We start from the raw sequence: 17,395 nt of genomic DNA, 5'->3' as shown, positions 1-17,395 counted from the left end.
ATTGCTATTCATTTAGTCAATCATAATAACCGTTAGTCACCTTTCATGACTTCAAACACACCTTGATGATGTTGTCTGGCTGTCGGCTATGTTACAACATTTACTCTGACATGGCACCAGTGGTGGAAAAAGTACCCAGTAAAATCCTACTTGAGGAAAAGTATTTGGTTTTAAATATACTTAAGAATCAAAAGTAAATGTAATTACTAAAATATACTTAAGTATCAACTATAAATCATTTCAAATTCCTTATTAAGAAATCTTCTTTTTAAATGTTGTTTTATGGATAGCCAGGGGCACACTCCAACACTGAGACATACAGTGCCTTGCAAAAGTATTCATCCCCCTTGGCGTTTTTCCTATTTTGTTGCATTACAACCTGTAATTTAAATAGATTTTTATTTGGATTTCATGTAATGGACATACACAAAATAGTCCAAATTGGTGAAGTGAAATGAAAAAATAACTTGTTTAAAAAATAAAAAATAAATAAAAAAAATGGAAGTGGTGTGCATATGTTTACTTTGCTATGAAGCCCCTAAATAATATCTGGTGCAACCAATTACCAAGAAGTTACATAGATTGCACACAGGTGGACTTTAATTAAGTGTCACATGATCTGTCACATGATCTCAGTATATATACACCTGTTCTGAAAGGCCCCAGAGTCTGCAACACCACTAAGCAAGGGGCACCACCAAGAAAGTGGCACCATGAAGACCAAGGAGCTCTCCAAACAGGTCAGGGACAAAGTTGTGGAGAAGTACATATCAGGGTTGGGTTATAAAAAAATATCAGGAACTTTGAACATCCCACGGAGCAACATTAAATCCATTATTAAAAAATTGAAAGAATATGTCACCACAACAAATCTGCCAAGAGAGGGCCACCCACCAAAACTCACGGATCAGGCAAGGAGGGCATTAATCAGAGAGGCAACAAAGAGACCAAAGATAACCCTGAAGGAGCTGTAAAGCTCCACAACGGAGGTATAACTTAAAGATCGCTGTACACCAGCAGGAACCCATCCAACTTGAAGGAGCTGGAGCAGTTTTGCCTTGAAGAATGGGCAAAAATCCCAGTGGCTAGATGTGCCAAGCTTATAGAGACATATCCCAAGAGACTTGCAGCTGTAATTGCTGCAAAAGGTGGCTCTACAAAGTTTTGACCTTGGGGGGGGTGAATAGTTATGCACGCTCAAGTTTTCATTTTTTTTCTTATGTCTTGTTTGTTTCACAATAAAAAATATTTTGCATCTTGAAAGTGGTAGGCATGTTGTGTAAATCAAATGATACAAACCCCCCAAAAAATCCATTTTAATTCCAGGTTGTAAGGCAACAAAATTGGAAAAATGCCCAGGGGGTGAATACTTTTGCAAGGCACTGTAATTTACAAACAAGGCGTTTGTGTTTAATGAGTTGGCCAGATCAGAAACAGAAGATGACCAGGGATGTTCTCTTTAAGTGTGTGCATTAGACCATTTTCCTGTCCTGCTAAGCATTCAAAATGTAACAAGTACTTTTAGGTGTCAGGGAAAATGTATGGAGTAAAAAGTACATTCTTTTCTTCAGAAATGTAGTGAAGTAAAAGTATAAAGTTGTCAAAGACCAAAAAACTACTTAAGTACTTTACACCACTGCATGGCACCCTATCCCCTATATAGTGCACTGCTTTTGACCAGCAGCCATAGGGGATCTGGTTAAAAGTAGTGCACTATATAGGGAATCTGATCAAAAGTAGGGCACTATATAGGGAATCTGGTCAAAAGTAGGGCACTATATAGGGGATCTGGTCAAAAGTAGGGCACTATATAGGGAATCTGGTCAAAAGTAGGGCACTATATAGGGAATCTGGTCAAAAGTAGGGCACTATATAGGGGATCTGGTCAAAAGTAGGGCACTATATAGGCGATCTGGTCAAAAGTAGTGCACTATGTAGGGTGCCATTTGGGACGTAGACCAGGCATTCAGACTGCTACAGACTATTGAGTCTCTTGATTCCTTGGCTTAACCTGTTAAACTGACTCTGTATTTTAATACCACACCTCCATGATCAGGTATCGTGACACCTCCGTGAATACCCAAATTAAGTTAGAAGATTTGCTGGATTCTGATGACACTTGAAACTATATAAGGCTAAGCCTTTGCAGGATTTGTCGTCCCCCCCCCCCCCACCACCACCAGTATTTGGCATAATATCAACCAATGTGTTAGCTATCTATACACTAATACATTAGTTTATAAACCACTTATCATTCTAAGTTCTATACCTTAATGAAGGTGTCAGTTTCCCACCAACTGCTTATCATATATCATCATACTGCTGCTATCATCATAGTGGCTCCCGAGTGGCGCAGCGGTCTAAGGCTCTGTATCTCAGACCCTGGTTCGATTCCAGGCTGTATCACAACCGGCTGTGATTGGGAGTCCCATAGAGCGGCGCACAATTGGACCAGCGTCGTTAGGGGTAGGCCGTCATTGTAAATAAGAATTTGTTCTTAACTGACCTGCCTAGTTAAATAAATACAAATAAAATATAACAGATGTGATTGTACTTATATACATTTGAACTCAGTTTTTCTCAATTCCTGACATTTAATCCTAGTAAAAATTCCCTGTTTTAGGTCAGTTAGGAACACCACTTTATTTTAAGAATGTGAAATGTCAGAATAATAGTAGAGAATTATTTATTTCAGCTTTTATTTCTTTCATCACATTCCCAGTAGGTCAGAAGTTTACATGCACTCAATTAGTATTTGGTAGCATTGCCTTTAAATTGTTTATCTTGGGTCAAACGTTTCGGGTAGCCTTCCAAAATAAGTTGGGTGAATTTTGGCCCATTCCTCCTGACAGAGCTGGTGTAACTGAGTCAAGTTTGTAGGCCTCCTTGCTCGCACAGTTCTGCCCACAAAGTTTCTATGGGATTGAGGTCAGGGCTTTGTGATGGCCACTCCAATACCTTGACTTTGTTGTCCTTAAGCCATTTTGCCACAACTTTGGAAGTATGCTTGGGGACATTGTCCATTTGGAAGACCCATTTGCGACCAAGCTTTAACTTCCTGACTGATGTCTTGAGATTGCTTCAATAAATCCACATCATTTTCCATCCACATGATGCCATCTATTTTATGAAGTGCACCAGTCCCTCCTGCAGCAAAGCACCCCCACAACATGATGCTGCCACCCTCGTGCTTCACGGTTGGGATGGTGTTCTTCGGCTTGCAAGCATCCCCCTTTTTCCTCCAAACATAACGATGGTCATTATGGCCAAACAGTTCTGTTTTTGTTTCATCAGACCAAAGGACATTTCTCCAAAAAGTATGATCTTTGTCCTCATGTGCAGTTACAAACTGTAGTTTGGCTTTTTTTTGTGGCGGTTTTGGAGCAGTGGCTTCTTCCTTGCTGAGCGGCCTTTCAGGTTATGTCGATATAGGACTCGTTTTACTGTGGATATAGATACTTTTGTGCCTGTTTCCTCCAGCATCTTCACAAGGTCCTTTGCTGTTGTTCTGGGATTGATTTGCACTTTTCGCACCAAAGAACGTTCATCTCCAGGAGACAGAACGCGTCTCCTTCCTGAGCGGTATGATGGCTGTGTGGTCCCATGGTGAACGTGGTACCTTCAGGTGTTTGGAAATTGCTCCTAAGGATGATCCAGACTTGTGGAGGTCTACAATTCTTTTTCTGATGTCTTGGCTGATTTCTTTTGATTTTCCCATGATGTCACGCAAAGAGCCACTGAGTTTGAAGGTAGGTCTTGAAATACATCCACAGGTACACCTCCAATTGACTCAATTATTGTCAATTATACTGTCTATTCAGAAGCTTCTAAAGCCATGACATCATTTTCTGGAACTTTCCAATCCGTTTAAAGGCACAAGTCAACTTATGTTATTGTAAACTTCTGACCCCTGGAATTTCGTTACTGTCACGCCCCCTGACCTTATTGAGCCTTTTATGTCTCTATTTAGTTTGGTCAGGGTGTGATTATTTGGGGTGCCATTCTCTAGTTTTTGTATTGATCTCTTCTATCAGATTTCTTTTTGCTTATCTATCCTATGTATGTTGGTACGTTAGTTGGGATCAACATGCTCCACGGCAGTGATGTAGACCCACTTGAACTGAAGAAGCGCGAACTTCATTCTCGGCGCGAACCTACGTTATAAAGCAACAGAGCTTCCCATCTAGGAATGAATTTGGATAATTTTGCAATTCCTCCCTGGACAGATATGTCCTGGTAACTGTCGGGATTGCTCAGTCTGATCGGATTGGAGCGGCTACTCCAAACAATTATAACACCTGTGCTGTCGCACACCGAACTCACTTCATTAGCTCCAGTTCTATAGCCAACTTAAACTGCCGGGAACCCCATATTCACGCTCCAAAAGGTTGCCCTACTTCAAGTGTACTGGGAGGTCCAAGGCCCCTCTTCCTTTTTTCATGTGGGATGGTCACGACGTCCAACGGGTCACTACGAATTCCCGTACATTCGATGATCTTTTGTTGTCCTTTAAAGACCTTTGTTTTGTTTGTCCACACAGCTTTCGGACAGTCATAGCATCGCTTTTGGTCACTTGGTGCCATAGCTTGCCAAGACTCACCGCATTTGTCGACCAAGCTTAGACTTCTTCTGTGTATCATGTAGATGGCTTCTTTTGATGATATTTTTTTGTCCTCAACTATATCCGACATATTGGTTCCTCTCCGTTCTCATTTCACAGAGACAATGCATCCACATCTATGAACTTTCACGCATGATCTAAAGTCTTGCATCTCACAGCTTCATAAATCCTGATCCCGCCACACTCTTGATTAAGTCTACTACACAAATTCGCCTATTCTTCAACTCCGAATCAAAATCCTCCTCCTCGGCCCGCATCTTAACGCGACTGCCCTGGAACGAATGACCCACTGTTTTACTGCACAACCAGCAACCCCTACAAAGCGTATAAGCATAAAAGCCATCTCGATTCCATGCCAACATACTTCACAATCCTTACCTAAAATGCATATCATCAGGTCAATCCCAAGCTGAGAGCAATGGATGTTATCTATGCGGGACTGCTTGAAGCATCACCGTGCACCACGCCGTCTTTTCCTCCATAAACCGCTAACGCTTATGGTCATTTGATGTCTACCCAACCCAAGACCCAGTTGGCCTCCTAATTTTGGGTCCACTATCATATTATTCCATGATACGCCAGACCAGAGACCGTTCTATCTTCTACACAAAAGGTACCGAACACGATTCTTGTCACCAGTACAGAGTCGGCATGTGTCCAACACATGTAGGTTGAGAATACTCCCCTATCCTATTCTAATTAAATGATACCCAGCTTATCACAGATAGCATTCATTCCAACCTTACTCAATAAATTCTCGATACTGGTTTTTATGGAACGGTTTTCAAATCCACCCTTGAACAGGCTTCATCGGGCCTGGTTGACTTACCTTGCTGAAGCGGCCTTCTCAGGTTAATGAATTCATTTAGAAGAGTATAACCGGTGTGGCGGTGTTACAGCGTATTTACGTGGATATGATTACTTTTAATAAGTTCACCCTGTTGTGCGTCTGATGCAGCTTCAAACAAAGTTCTGTCTTGGAAAGATGTACCTTGTGTAATGCACGAAAACAGCGTACCTTTCTGCGTACACCTGATTCTTCTGGGATGAGTTGCCATTGCCACAATATTCGCACTCCAATCCAAAAAGTGACGTTCTATCCTCTAGAGACAGAACGTTTAATCTCTCCTTTTCCCTGAGCAGATTAAGGGACTGCGTGGAAATTGTGTGTCAATGTGTTGAGATACTATGGGGGTGAGAACGGTATCTAATGGGGAGTTGTGGGAAAAAAAACCACTGGATCCTCTAGTCATGACTGTGTTGATGATCCCACATGAACCAGGACTTGTGGTGAGGTCACTACAAATTTCTTCGCGCGAAGCTTGTAGATTCGCCACACCTTGTATGAACAGTCTTGGGTCTGGTTTAGTTGGCTGGTCTGATTTTCAAGGTACAAGGGCTCAACTGAGCAAAGGGAGGAGGAGGCGACATACTGATGGCGCCATGTAAGAGATATTTAGTTTATAACCATTCAGCATGAATATGGAACACAGCCACCATGGGAGGCCCGGAATAGCGTATACGAGTAGATTAGGAGCCATAGTCTCTTCTGTTCATGAACACAGCACCATGATGCCCTGTAGTATAGAGTTAATACCATTCACATGTCATGAACACAGCACCATGATGCCCTGTAGTATAGAGTTAATACCATTCACAACTTTCTACTTCAGTTAGACCGTGCTGATGGAAATCTAGTTGGGGCCAGTCAGTCTGCGTCCTACATAGCACCCTATTATAGGCTGTTATAGGTTGTTATAGGCTGTTATTTCCCCGTCAGACAAACAAACATGTCTGGAGGCTGATCTTATGGAGTGGGATGTGGTATGGAATTTTACACTGATATTGACCTGAATGTCTTTTTTATGCCAGCACTTACAGCACGGACTAAAGTGGTAACTGGTAACCATGGTAATAACACAGTTGGTTACAACGTTTCATAGCGAAACACAAGGATGAAATGCTTGGCAACCTCTGACCTCTACTCCGAGGCCTGCCCTTGGCAGTATGAGTGGCTTGTTAGGTGCTGGAGACGATGAGTGATATTTGATTGCCAAGGAAACACTTTGTCATAACCTCTTTTCATATCAACAGTTATTTGTCTGAGGCTTATCCTGGTGCTCTGAGGTGTAGAAGACCACAATCAGTAAGAGGAGAGCATCATGTGAAGTTGCATGGCTATTCCTGCAGGCTGGCATAGAGAAAGAGTGGATGTAGTATAATGAACCATTGCCCTTATTACAAAGCGTTGCATCACATTGGATCATATGATATGATACAATCTGCCCAGTGCCCCGCCCACATTTCTGATCCATCTTCAGTAAACCTGAAGCTGTTTAATCTAGTGGTGATGTTATCTGATCTCACTCAGTTTGACGCTATCTGGTTGATTCTAACTGAATGTAGAGATAATTACAAGCTATATTAACCTTGCTCCTTCTCGCTCTGTCATTTTATTTATTCTCTACATTGATCATAACACAATGAAGATATCATTACAAACTTAAACTAGACTTATGTTCAACTTTAAGGTTTTTATTTATTTTATTCACTTTCTCTACTGTTTATTTCTCTCTTGTGTCTGTGAACCCTCCCTCTCTCCCTGTTCCAGTGGAGCTCTGCCAGCCAGGCCTACTGCAGATTGTAAGCTACTCAGCTGCTATTTTTATTTATTTATATATTTATATTTAAGTCAGTTAAGAACAAATTTGGCCTAGGAACAATGACAGCCTAGAAACAGTGGTTAACTGCCTTGTTCAGGAGGCAGAATGACAGATTTTTACCTTGTCAGCGCGGGGATTCGATATAGCGACCTTTCGGTTACTGGTCCAACGCTCTAACCACTAGGCTACCTGCCGCCCCTGATGAACCAGAGTTAGCCAGAGGACCGCACTAAATAGTCATCATTTCCTCTTCTGCCGCTCTGTTTGATCTGGGACAGATGCTAGGAAGAAGTAGGAAGTGGTTTTGGGGGTCCACAGAGGTGACTTCTAGCTGGAGTCAGTCTGTGTGCCAAAACAAACATGTTTTGTCTGACAATGACAATGGATTTGTCAAGAGCACAAAAACACATCTGGGACTATACATTTGAGATGCAGCTGATATACAGTGTATGATTGAGGGCAACATTTCCCTACTAAATGCCAAAAACTAAGTGAGCCCAGGGGAGGGCCACACTGACCTGTACCAGGGTCCAGCTGCTCTTCCAACTGGAGAGGGAAAACAAAAATATGTTGTTATTAGCCAGGTCACCTCAGTCTGACGACACTACTGTATCCTGTCTGTATTGACCTAGCATCTACATGACTCATCTTCTCCGCACTTCAGTTCTTCATATTTCTCTTCTTCGTCCTCTCTATTGTGTAATGTTTACGATTTACAGCATGCCTTGGGGATATCGTATTGCTGCCTGTCAGTCCTTCCTGTCTCTATTTCTATAACTTCCTGGAGCTCAGTGGTACACTGTGTTTCTCAACATACAGCACATGTCTTCTATACACAGTAGAGGAGTAAAGAGGGATGGTACAGGGGTTCCCAACCTTTTATACTTGCGGCCCCCTGAGTAAACATCTCTCCAAGGTACGCAATGACTAATATGACCAGAGGACCTGATGATGCACTACCCAATTTGGAAATTGCTCCTTGTGCATTCTACTATTACAACATTCAAGAGTAAGTTTAAAGCCGGACTAGGTTCCCCCTGCCGACCCCACAGTTTGGGAAGCACTGGGATAGTAGAAACCTGATGTTCATCCATCGTCCCCCACATTCTGGTCGTTCCTTTTTCCCACTAGCAACACTCTTAGAAAGAGGGTTCAACTGTCCTCATAGGAGGACCTTATGAAAACAACTATTTTTGGTTCCAAATGGAACCCTTTCGACAATACAAGGTTCCATGTAATTACTAAAAGGTTCTGAATAGAATAAAAAGGGTTGTTGGCGATGAACAAGGTTCTAAACGTGTAGCTAGCTCCCCCACCGTTCTGTACATGTCTCTACATCTCTAACATTCCTGTTGAATCAAAATATTCCATTCCCTATCCCGTGGAGGCGTCAGGAATTTTTGCATGTAGCCTGTGTATGCAGGAGTCGGGGTACATGGAGACGTGGGTGGGTGGGTGTCAAAGGCCGCCATTGTTGGAATGAGAAGCAGATGTTAGTATGGAACTCTCCTGACTGCAGCAGTTTCTCACTGCTGTGCATTGAGCTTCCCTCTTTCCCTCTTTTCTCTCTCTCTGGCTCTCTCCATGTCTCTTTCGCTCTCCCTCACTCGTATCTTTGTCGGTGTGTGTGTCTCTCTGTCTCTCTGTCTCTCTCTCTCTCTGTCTCTCTGTCTCTCTGTCTCTCTCTCTCTCTCTCTCTCTCTCTCTCTCTCTCTCTCTCTCTCTCGTCTTAATCTCTACATGTATTTGATCTAAAACTGTTCTTTTTTTCTCCAGTCAGTTTCTCTCTCCCTCTCTCTCTCTGTAATATTAAAATGTGTTTCTCAGCCACCCCTGCCTCCCTCTGGTTTTAGTCTGTCTGTTCGTGTTCCAGGGGATTTCTGGCCCAACCTCTGTCTATAGTCCTGGAAGGGTTCATATAGGAGCACCCCACCCCTGTGATGTCAAACAAGGCATTGGGAGAGACAGAGACATTCAGATATTTAAAAATGCTCTCTGTCTCAATGGTGTTAAGTACTGAAGTAGTAGTTTCAAGTATTTTTTTGTTACGTTTTTGGGGTTATCTGTACTTTACTATTTGTATTTTTGACAACTTTTACTCCACTACATTCCTAAAGAAAATAATGTACTTTTTACTTTACATACATTTTCCCTGACACCCAAAAGTATTCGTTACGCTTCGAATGCTCAGGCAGGACAGCAATATGTTCCAATTCACACACCTATCAATATAGCACGTTGTCATCCCTACAGCCTCGTATCTGGCGGACTCACTAAACACAACTGGTGTGTTTGTAAAGGATGTCTGAGTGTTGGCGTGTGCCCCTGTCTGTCCGTGAAAAAAGAAAAAAAAATGGAATCGTGACGTTCGGTTTACTTAATGTCAGGAGTTTGATGTATATAGCTTTTACTTTTTCCACAACTGTACTGAAATACATTTAAAACCAGATACTTTTGGACTTTTACTCAAATAGTATTTTACTGGGTGACTTTTACATGAGTCATTTTCTATTAAGGTATCTTTTACTTTCATTCAAGTATAACATTTTAAGTACTTTTTCCACCACTGCTCTGTTGTATTTCGGGGCTCTTCTGTGTCGTGGGTCTGCCTGGCTCTGAAGCTAGCTTGCCACGTTGACAGAAATACTCCATCCTGGCCGCTATCCCGGGCTGAAGGCAGGAAGTGGGTCTCTCTTTCTGTCTGACTGCTGGGCTGCTGCTGTGGACACTGCTCTGGTGTTGAATCACTATTAGTGATGGGAAGTTGTGGACACTGCTCTGGTGTTGAATCACTATTTAATGATGGGAAGTTGTGGACAACTACTCTGGTGTTCAATCACTATTTAGTGATGGGAAGTTGTGGACACTGCTCTGGTGTGAATCGCTATTTAATGATGGGAAGTTGTGGACACTGTTCTGGGTTGAATCACTATTTAATGATGGGAAGTTGTGGACACTGCTCTGGTGTTGAATCACTATTTAGTGATGGAAGTTGTGGACACTGCTTCTGGTGTTGAATCACTATTTAATGATGGAAGTTGTGGACACTGCTCTGGTGTTCAATCACTATTTAGTGATGGGAGTTGTGGACACTGCTCTGGTGATGAATCACTATTTAATGATGGAAGTTGTGGACACTGCTCTGGTGTTGATCACTATTAGTGATGGGAAGTTTGGACACTGCTCTGGTGTTGAATCACTATTTATGATGGGAAGTTGTGGACACTGCTCTGGTGTTGAATCACTATTAGTGATGGGAAGTTGTGGACACTGCTCTGGTGTTGAATCACTATTTAGTGATGGGAAGTTGTGGACACTGCTCTGGTGTTCAATCACTATTTATGATGGGAAGTTGTGGACACTGCTCTGGTGTTGAATCACTATTTAATGATGGGAAGTTGTGGACACCTCTGGTGTTGAATCACTATTTAATGATGGGAAGTTGTGACACTGTTCTGGTGTTTCAATCACTAGCCTACTGGGCTGCTGTGGACACTGTCTGGTGTTTCATCACTAGCCTACTGGGCTGCTGTGGACTTCTGTGTTTTCATCACTAGCTACTGGGCTGCTGTGGACACTGTTCTGGTGTTTCATCACTAGTCTACTGGGCTGCTGTGGACACTTCTGGGTTTCATCACTCACTACTGGGCTGCTGGGACACTGTTTCTGGTGTTTCATCATAGCCTACCGGGCTCTGTGGACACTGTTCTGGTGTTTCATCACTAGTCTACTGGGCTGCTGTGGACACTGTTCTGGTGTTTCATCACTAGTCTCTGGCTGCTGTGGACACTTCTGGTGTTTCATCACTAGCCTACTGGGCTTGCTGTGGACATCTGTTCTGGTGATTCATCACTAGCCTACTGGGCTCGTGGACACTGTTCTGGTGTTTCATCATAGTCTACTGGGCTGCTGTGGACATTCTGTGTTTCATCACTAGTCTACTGGGCTGCTGTGGACACTTCTGGTGTTTCATCACTAGCCTACTGGGCTGCTGTGGACACTGTTCTGGTGTTTCATCACTAGTCTACTGGGCTGCTGTGGACACTTCTGGTGTTTCATCACTAGTCTACTGGGCTGCTGTGGACACTGTTCTGGTGATTCATCACTAGCCTACTGGGCTGCTGTGACACTGTTCTGGTGTTTTCATCACTAGCCTACTGGCTGCTGTGGACACTGTTCTGGTGATTTCATCACTAGCCTACTGGGCTGCTGTGGACACTGTTCTGGTGATTCATCACTAGCCTACTGGGCTGCTGTGACACTGTTCTGGTGTTTCACACTAGCCTACTGGGCTGCTGTGGACACTGTTCTGGTGTTTCATCACTAGCCTACTGGGCTGCTGTGGACATGTTCTGGTGTTTCATCACTAGCCTACTGGGCTGCTGTGGACACTGTTCTGGTATTTCATCACTAGTCTGCTGGGCTGCTGTGGACACTTTCTGGTGTTTCATCACTAGTCTACTGGGCTGCTGTGGACACTTCTGGTGTTTCATCACTAGCCTACTGGGCTGCTGTGGACACTTCTGGTGTTTCATCACTAGCCTACTGGGCTGCTGTGGACACTTCTGGTGTTTCATCACTAGCCTACTGGGCTGCTGTGGACACTTTCTGGTGTTCATCACTAGCCTACTGGGCTGCTGTGGACACTGTTCTGGTGTTTCATCACTAGCCTACTGGGCTGCTGTGGACACTGTTCTGGTGTTTCATCACTAGCCTACTGGTGCTGCTGGACACTGTTCTGGTGTTTCATCACTAGCCTAATGGGCTGCTGTGGACACTGTTCTGGTGTTCATCACTAGCCTACTGTGCTGTGGACACTGTTCTGGTGTTTCATCACTAACCTACTGGGCTGCTGTGGACACTGTTCTGTGTTTCATCACTAGTCTACTGGGCTGCTGTGGACACTGTTCTGGTGTTTCATCACTAGTCTCTGGGCTCTGTGGCACTGTTCTGGTGTTTCATCATAGTCTACTGGGCTGCTGTGGACACTGTTCTGGTGTTTCATCACTAGTCTACTGGGCTGCTGTGGACACTGTTCTCTGGTGTTTCATCACTAGCCTATGGCTGCTGTGGACACTGTTCTGGTATTTTCATTCACTAGTCTCTGGGCTGCTGTGGACACTTCTGGTGTTTCATCACTAGCCTACTGGGCTGCTGTGGACACTTCTGGTGTTTCATCACTAGCCTACTGGGCTGCTGTGGACTGTTCTGGTATTTCATCACTGGTCTGCTGGGCTGCTGTGAACACTGTTCTGGTATTTCATCACTAGCCTACTGGGCTGCTGTGGATGAATAGGGGATGGAAGGCAGCAGTAATGTTATTATCCAGCCCTCTCACACAAAGACTTCATGCCAGAGATGGAAGATCCCCAGCCTGGAATCCAAGTTGAAACCATGGTGAAAATGAGCATCTCAGTGTGGACTCCAGGCTGGATGAAAGAGCAGGGGGAATCTGTGTAGAGCTCCATCTCTAACAGTCTATGGAACACCGAGATGTCTAATGTGTTGATTAGACATGACACAATCGGGTTCTAAACCATTAGTGATCTGATGACTCACCCCTCTCTCTCACAGTGTCCTACTGACTGAGGGTTTACCCCTCCTCACCCGGCCCGCCCAACACAGGCATCCTCGTCATTTAGCTCAACTGTACTGAGTTTCAAGTTTCCCTTTTTCTCTAATGTCACGTGCACAAGTAGAGTGAAATTCCTTTGTCGCTGAGTGGTGTTATTACAACGTTGGGAGTGAGGATTATATTCCTACCTGAAAGTGTAAAAGGGTATGATTTAAACCACAACATTAGACTAACTTATTTACTTAACAAGATAATATAACTTACAGGATGCTATTAAATATAATGTAATTCTTACCTCACCAATACATCTCATGACCATAAGGAATAACACGATAATATGATTATTTATATTGTACATACATTTATATACACAGTTGGGGTCTCACACATAAAGACAAATATTGTATTACATAAGTCATTGATTTTATTTATGTTTGGTACTAGAGCGAGTAGGTAAAGAAAAGGTCAGACATGATAGATAATGGTGGTTGTTAGCACGCCCCCTCTCTCTCTGTGTGTGTGTGTGTGTGTGTCTGTGTCTGTGTCTGTGTCTGTGTCTGTGTGTTGTAGAGTGAGAGAGTGATCCAATTATGTCAATCTTTCCCCTAATTAACCTTCATGCCATCACACACACACCTGCTGTTCTGTAGTGTGGGGATGGCTGTTGTGTAGTGTGGGGATGGCTGTTGTGTAGTGTGGGGATGGCTGTTGTGTAGTGTGGGGATGGCTGTTGTGTAGTGGTGGGGAATGGCTGTTGTGTAGTGTGGGGATGGCTGTTGTGTAGTGTGGGGATGGCTGTTGTGTAGTGTGGGGATGGCTGTTGTGTAGTGTGGGATGGCTGTTGTGTAGGTGTGCGGGGATGGCTGTTCTGTAGTGCGGAGGATGGCTGTTGTGTAGTGCGGAGGATGGCTGTTCTGTAGTGGTGGGGGATGGCTGTTGTGTGTAGTGCGGAGGATGGCTGTTTCTGTAGTGCGGGGATGGCTGTTGTGTAGTGTGGGGATGGCTGTTCTGTAGTGTAGTGCGGAGGATGGCTGTTCTGTAGTGTGGGGATGGCTGTTGTGTAGTGTAGTGCGGGGATGGTTGTTCTGTTTTAGACAGGAAGGAAGTGATGGTTCTACACCAGTCACACACACACACACCTCCTGGACGTGGCCCATCAAAAGCTCTTTGCTGAGTGTGCTCAGCCAGCCTGACCTGATACACTGCTACCAGCTGTCAGGGTGTGTTGGTGTACATCAGAACACGTTTGAATAGCGATGAAATAGATCTCCAAGAACAGTTGTGTTATCGCTGCATCGTTGCACAAAGCAGGGAATCAGTTAGTTACACACAATGATTTATATAAACTCAGCAAAAAAAGAAATGTCCCTTTTTCAGGATCATGTCTTTCAAAGATAATTCATAAAAAATCCAAATAACTTCACAGATCTTCATTGTAAAGGGTTTAAACACTGTTTACCATGCTTGTTCAATGAAGCATAAACAATTAATGAACATGCACCTGTGGAACGGTCGTTAAGACACTAACAGCTTACAGACGGTAGGCAATTAAGGTCACAATTATGAAAACTTAGGACACTAAAGAGGCCTTTCTACTGACTCTGAAAAACACCAAACGAAAGATGCACAGGGTCCCTGCTCATCTGTGTGAACGTGCCTTAGGCATGGTGCAAGGAGGCATGAGGACCGCAGATGAGGCCAGGGCAATAAATTGCAATGTCCGTACTGTGAGACGCCTAAGACAGCGCTACAGGGAGACAGGACGGACAGCTGATCGTCCACAGTGGCAGACCACGTGTAACAACACCTGCACAGGATCGGTACATCTGAACATCACACCTGTGGGACAGGTACAGGATGGCAATAACTGCCCGAGTTACACCAGGAACGCACAATCCCTCCATCAGTGCTCAGACTGTCCGCAATCGGCTGAGAGAGGCTGGACTGAGGGCTTGTAGGCCTGTTGTAAGGCAGGTCCTCACCAGACATCACCGGCAACAATGTCGCCTATGGGCACAAACCCACCACAAAGCTGTTTGACCCTCCAGCATGACAATGCCAGCAGCCAGCCAGCAGCCATACTGCTCATTTTGTGCGTGATTTCCTGCAATACAGGAATGTCAGTGTTCTGCCATGGCCAGCGAAGAGCCCGGATCTCAATCCCATTGAGCACGTCTGGGACCTGTTGGATCGGCGGGTGAGGGCTAGGGCCATTCCCCCCCAGAAATGTCCTAGAACTCGCAGGTGCCTTGGTGGAAGAGTGGGGTAACATCTCACAGCAAGAACTGGCCAATTTGATGCTGTCATTGAGGAGATGCACTGCAGTACTTAATGCAGCTGGTGGCCACACCAGATACTGACTCTTACTTTTGATTTTGACCCCCCCCCCTTTGTTCAGGGACACATTATTCAATTTCTGTTAGTCACATGTCTGTTGAACTTGTTCAGTTTATGTCTCAGTTGTTGAATCTTGTTATGTTCATACAAATATTTACACAATAAACGCAGTTGACAGTGAGAGGATGTTCCTTTTTTTGCTGAATTTATATACACTAGATGACTGATGGGGGTCACTGTTCTGAAGCTACAGTGCCTCCAATTTGGCACTCCCTCACCATTTACAAAATAGTTTGGAAGCTATAGAAATAGATTTACTAACGTTTAATCTGTTTTTCACGTTTATTATATTAGACACCATAATGCATACTTTTAAATTATATTATGTGAGCTAAAAATGAAGAAAATATATATTTGCCAAGAATTCCAGAAAATATAATTTTGGGGAGATTACTAATGTTACTGTCCCCACTACAACAACGTTTTTAAATACATGTAATTTTGTCCTTGAAACATTTGATTATAATACTGTAGAATTCCATTCCTGTGGAGGACTGCTCCTACTGGGGAATGTCAATATGGCCGACCGGTGGCTTCTGTAAGGACCGGCGCTGGAGATGAGAAGCGGGTACATTTGAATAAGAAACAGATATGAAACAAGACAGGCGCAGCGTCAGCACACGGGCAACACAACCACATTTGACAATCAATGCAGCAGCAGGGAACATAGATGGGGAATTGACAAATATAGGAGAGGTAATAAACAGGTTATTGAGTCCAGGTGAGTCCAATAATACGCTGATGCGCGTGACGGGGAAAGGCAGGTGTGCGTAATGCTGGGGGAGCCTGGCGCCGACGAGGGGGGGAAAAGCGGGAGCAGGCGTGACAGCTTCAAAGCCTCTTAATGGTCAATGCATAGCATCAGCAATCCAGGGTTATATACATCATGGGTTGCACGGCACGCCCACCCTCATCTTCCTCCCTCCTAGCCACACCATCGCCATCATCAACTACTTTCATCCAGTTCCTCTCCAGATAGAGACAGACAGATGTTCCCCTGGACTCAGTCAGGGTTATGTTTCAAATGGCACCCTATTCCCTATATTGTACACTACTTTTTACCTGGGCTCTCTACTAATTCTCAAAAGTAGTGCACAATATAGGGAATAGGGTGCCATAGGGACTCAGTGAGGGACTATGGCAACATGATATTCTCCTGTGAGATCACACATGAAGAAGTCTGTTTTCAGTTGCCTACTGAACTGTACGCTCTTCTCAAATATACTCGTCACAAGCTGTGAAAAAGCTCTGTCCATTTTGCACTTTGGTGTTTTTATTATAAACTTTAAGGTCATTTGTTACGTTGTTTTCCCAAACTTGTTGGAGTCTTATTGTCCCTGATATTTGTATAATATGTTATTCTATCTGTTTATTATGTTGTGGATGAACTCATTGTTTTTCAAACCTCTCCTCGGGAACCCCCAGATGTTTCACAATTCTGTTGTAGCCCAGAACTAGCTCACCTAATTCACCTAGTCAAGGGATTGGTAGTTGGATGACAAGTTGAATCAGATGTGCTAGCTCTGGAATAGTTCAAATATATAGAACAGCTGGGGGTTCCCCGATCTCTACATTCCCATGCAGCAGTGCTAACGTGATGTCCCCTCTGTCTGTCTTCTACAGTGTGTGGGACTGCCTTGTGTCCTGGTGCCTCCCATGTCCTGGCCTGCTGAGGCTGTAGCTGCTGCTGGGCCTGGTGTCTGCTCGCTGGGCTTGGGCTAGAGCTGAACCAGGGCTTCTACTGGTGCTGGTGAGTGTCCCATCCCAGGGGCCTGGAGGAGCCTAGTCCGTCTGGGCCAAGGGGCCTCTCCGGACCACCTCCCAGACACACGAAGATGAACAAGCTGACCAGCTTCCACAACAACAAAGCTATGCAGGACCGCCGCTGTGTCTGCGTCTTCCTCCCCAACGACGACACGCTCAACGTAATCGTCAATGTGAGTACTGTGGGGGTCTCGCCTAGCTGTTTAAGATGAATGGCCTTACTGTAAGTGGCTCTGGATAAGACCATCTGCTAAATGACTCAAATGGAAATGTGTGTCTATAGTACCTCAATACTTTTCAGGTACATATGAGGTAAGACTACTGGTACGACGACTGCAGCAGGGAAACAGTTATATGTATGATTGGATTATATTT

General features: G+C 44.2%; 1 protein-coding gene across 1 annotated transcript in view; it reads left to right on the top strand.

The window, feature by feature from the left end:
* LOC111963579 (FERM domain-containing protein 6) overlaps positions 1-17,395 on the top strand; it is a 51,089-nt gene that overhangs the window by 8,985 nt on the left and 24,709 nt on the right. Inside the window, exon 2 of the mRNA XM_023987122.2 lies at positions 16,880-17,193. Within this exon, the coding sequence (XP_023842890.1) occupies positions 17,092-17,193 (102 nt within the window). The 5' untranslated portion in view covers positions 16,880-17,091. The remainder of the gene's footprint in view (positions 1-16,879; positions 17,194-17,395) is intronic.

The sequence above is a fragment of the Salvelinus sp. IW2-2015 genome, linkage group LG4q.2, assembly GCF_002910315.2.
Source record: "Salvelinus sp. IW2-2015 linkage group LG4q.2, ASM291031v2, whole genome shotgun sequence".
Lineage (NCBI taxonomy): Eukaryota > Metazoa > Chordata > Actinopteri > Salmoniformes > Salmonidae > Salvelinus > Salvelinus sp. IW2-2015.
The sequence above is the reverse complement of the archived record's forward strand: the minus strand, read 5'-3'. Positions and strand labels throughout refer to the sequence as shown.